Genomic DNA, 3,366 nt, shown 5'->3' with positions numbered 1-3,366 from the left:
TTAACTTGCATCTGAAGGGGATCTGGGACAAAAGTTCAATAAACCGATTTAACCTAAATCAGTTAAGTCTGATACTAGATCCATCCAGGTTTATCTTAAACCGGTTTCAGCCATTTTGAAAGCCGTTTAAGTGCATTGAATTTTTGTTGCGTTACTGATTTGAACCAGTTTCTGATCATTTATATCAATGTGTGTGTAATTTCTATCCCTGGCCATAGAGTATATATGAATATTAATACTTCCAAGGCTTAACGTGACTGACAGAAGCAGTAATGCCTTTGTACAAGACACTAGTAAGACTTGATCTGGAAAACTGGTCACTCATGTTCAAAAATGACAAACTCATACTGAACAGGTGCATAGAAGGGCTAGTAGGGAAAAGCACAGAACTGGGAACCTATTGTAAAAGAGAATACTGAGAAAGCTTCACTTGTTCAGCCTAGGAAAATGGAAACTGAGTAGGGATCTAACTACCTTGTAAAGGGGCAAACATGGAGAGAAAACTATTTAATTTAAAAGACAATGCTAGCATAAGAACAAATGGGTATAAATTGGCCACAAATTAATTTAAACTGTATTTAAAAGAAAGTTTCCTCACACCTGATGCAGTGAGGTCTGGAACAATATTTCAACTGTTGGCAAATAGCCAACCTAATTTTAAGTTGGAACTTAATCAGTCTATGGAAAGGCTTAGAAAATGTAGCTGCCAACAATATCAGGGGACAGGGGACAGTAACCCAGGAAATCTTCTTTATCATACGAGTCTGCAAACCCAAAGTTCACTTGTGTTAAACCACTACAGTATTTTTCAAATTATGTAATGTAATATTATAGGCTATTTTAATATTCTTTTACTGTAAGTTAAATGAATTTTAAAAATGTACACAATACATCATTTAAAAAAGTAAATAAAAATTTCTAAATCCAAGAATTAAATATGCAGCTTCCCTGACTCCCTTCTCCTAGAGCATATGAATTACAATTTGATCTTTTAATGGTTATATAAACACTCAATTCATATCACACCATTTTTTCCTAGGGAAAGATATTTAGCACCTTCTACTGAAAAAACAAAAACGTAATTTAGAACAAGGTGTTCATATATCATGCTGACAGGAATTTTGTTTTACTACAAAAGATTACACAATACAATTTCACCAAAAGTCACAATAAGATATTATGTTTCCATCCACAACTATTTTGATAAGCCAACTATTCAAAAAGTACTTTTAAGAACTCTTTTTCTTATGATAAGAAAGTTTCTTTCCCTTACTTCTCACACTGGAAAAAGTGCCTTATTACTCAAATTCAGATATTTTCTCTCGCATTTTCTTACTTAAAATACTTCACAGTCCAACTTTAGTATGTCATTAAATGCATTTTTCTCTACATTTACTATACTAGGGCTTTTTAAAAAGGGAAAAACAAGTAACGTGAAATACAAACAAGAGAACCTTGTCTTCAACAGCTGCAGGTTCTGCTGTCCTGGTCAAGCAAGTCCCACCTCCCTTAACCTAGTAACATACAACCCCAATTAACTAAGAGTCTCAGAAGAATTGCTCAGTCAGAGACAAGGGTCTGAAGACTCTGCTAAGGCCAGCTAGCTTTCCAAAAGCTCATCAACATTGGAACCATTTCTGGTATCAAGGCTTTTTTTTTCCTCAATGAAAGAAGTACTAACATACCTAATGGCTGAAAACTAATTTTGACTCGGCTATACCAAGTGTGCCGGAGCTTCTTCAATTCGTCTTTATCATGAAGTGGAAAAAATTGAATTAGGATGCCATTGGTCAACAATCTTCTCACTGAAAAGAAAAGGAAAAAACATGCATCTATTGCTCCTGCAAAGTCACATTAAAGTTGGTGCTTGCATTGGATTACATTATTGCTAGCAAAATTAAATTTTCTTTCAAAGAAAAAACTCTAATCTAACTTACAATTTAATCCCTTAATATTCACAGCCTTACATGCTAATTTAATAATATATTATATAATGTAGGGGCTGAAAGCACAAATGGCACTCCAAAGACCTGGGCTCAATTGCAGTCTACGAGAGAAGAAGAGTCTGTTGGTATCCACAAGCCAGCATTCTATTCAAGTAAGGCTTGAACAGCAAATCAAAACTGAAAGACACCCATGTCGGGAAATTTTGACAAACCTGCTACTGTACCAGAATGGAGCAGCTAAAATTATGGATTGCTTAGGGTTTGTCTGCACTACAAGCTTTCTGTTGGCAAACAGCTGTTGCCACAAGTAGGCTGTCAAAGCATGCCCCTACCTATGCAGGGCCAGCAGAAGACACACAGCTCAACTGCAACAGCTGTACCAGAGGGCACACAAACACACCCTAACAGGCACCAGCTGTTAAGAGACTGGTTTTCAACAGATAGCACAGACACACCTATCTTGAAAATTCCAAGTAGTAACAAAAGTAGAGGTGCACATATACATCGGTCCAATATTAGACTGGCATCGATATGAAGAAAATTGACTGCATTGGAAATCGGCTTTGTGTGGCCAATAATTTGCCTAAAAAATGCCCATGCATGTGCAGCACACAGGCAGCGAGAAGTACAGCCTGGCAGTTTGGAGAGCTGCATGCAGCTGGTAAGTCTGTTGCGATGGAAGAGAAAGGGGTAGGGAAAGGGCATGGGGGAGCACATCAATGCCCCCCACGGTGAGGAAGAGAGTGGGGCAGGGGCTGGGACAGGCACTGCCCAGCCAGAGTGGGGAACAGAGCCGTGGCTCTTCCCAGCACAGGAGGGTGGGGGGTGGGCCAAGGCATCATATGGAGCAAGCAGTTTTGGGAGTTGGGACTGCAGGGCGGGGGGGGCTACAGCCCCACCCCACAGCTCCCCTCCCAGCACTGCCACCACCCGCCCCAAGCACAGCCCAGCCCAGCCCCTGCCAGGAATAGTCCCACACTGTCCTAGCCCTGGTCCCAGCCCACAGCTGTAGCCCACCCTGCCCCACGGAGATCTGGGGGGCACATACCCCCCCATGCCTTCCACAGTGTGTGCACTGGCAGGAGCTGCCCCCAACCCTGCACCCCCCGGACAAGCCACAGCTCTACCCCACGCCCTGCCCCAGCCCCACTCCCTCCCTCACTGCAGGGGCCTTGTCCCCCATGCCCCTTCCCTCACCTTCCACCACAACTTGCAGCTGTATCGGAAATCTGATTGGTATCGACCAATATGCTTCCTTAAAAACCAGCTATCAGTATCAGCCCCCAAAATCTCTATTGGTGCACCCCTAAGCAAAAGCCTTCCATTCCTCGCAGAGCAGGTGGTGCTCTGCCAGAAGAAAGGTGCTCCACTGCCACACAGGAGCTCTGAGTCTGGACTTACTAAGTTCTGCCAGTAAAGC

General features: G+C 42.2%; 1 protein-coding gene across 2 annotated transcripts in view; it reads right to left on the bottom strand.

The window, feature by feature from the left end:
- Positions 1-3,366, bottom strand: part of ANO10 (anoctamin 10) — a 302,528-nt gene that overhangs the window by 276,792 nt on the left and 22,370 nt on the right. For both annotated transcript variants that reach the window (XM_019508811.1, XM_019508810.1), the window contains exon 6: positions 1,686-1,805. In XM_019508811.1, the coding sequence (XP_019364356.1) occupies positions 1,686-1,805 (120 nt within the window). The remainder of the gene's footprint in view (positions 1-1,685; positions 1,806-3,366) is intronic.

The sequence above is a fragment of the Gavialis gangeticus genome, unplaced genomic scaffold, assembly GCF_001723915.1.
Source record: "Gavialis gangeticus isolate Ggan-Ray unplaced genomic scaffold, GavGan_comp1, whole genome shotgun sequence".
In the NCBI taxonomy this organism is placed as follows: Eukaryota; Metazoa; Chordata; order Crocodylia; family Gavialidae; genus Gavialis; species Gavialis gangeticus.
Note: the sequence above shows the minus strand (reverse complement) of the source record. Positions and strands in the feature narration are given on the sequence as shown.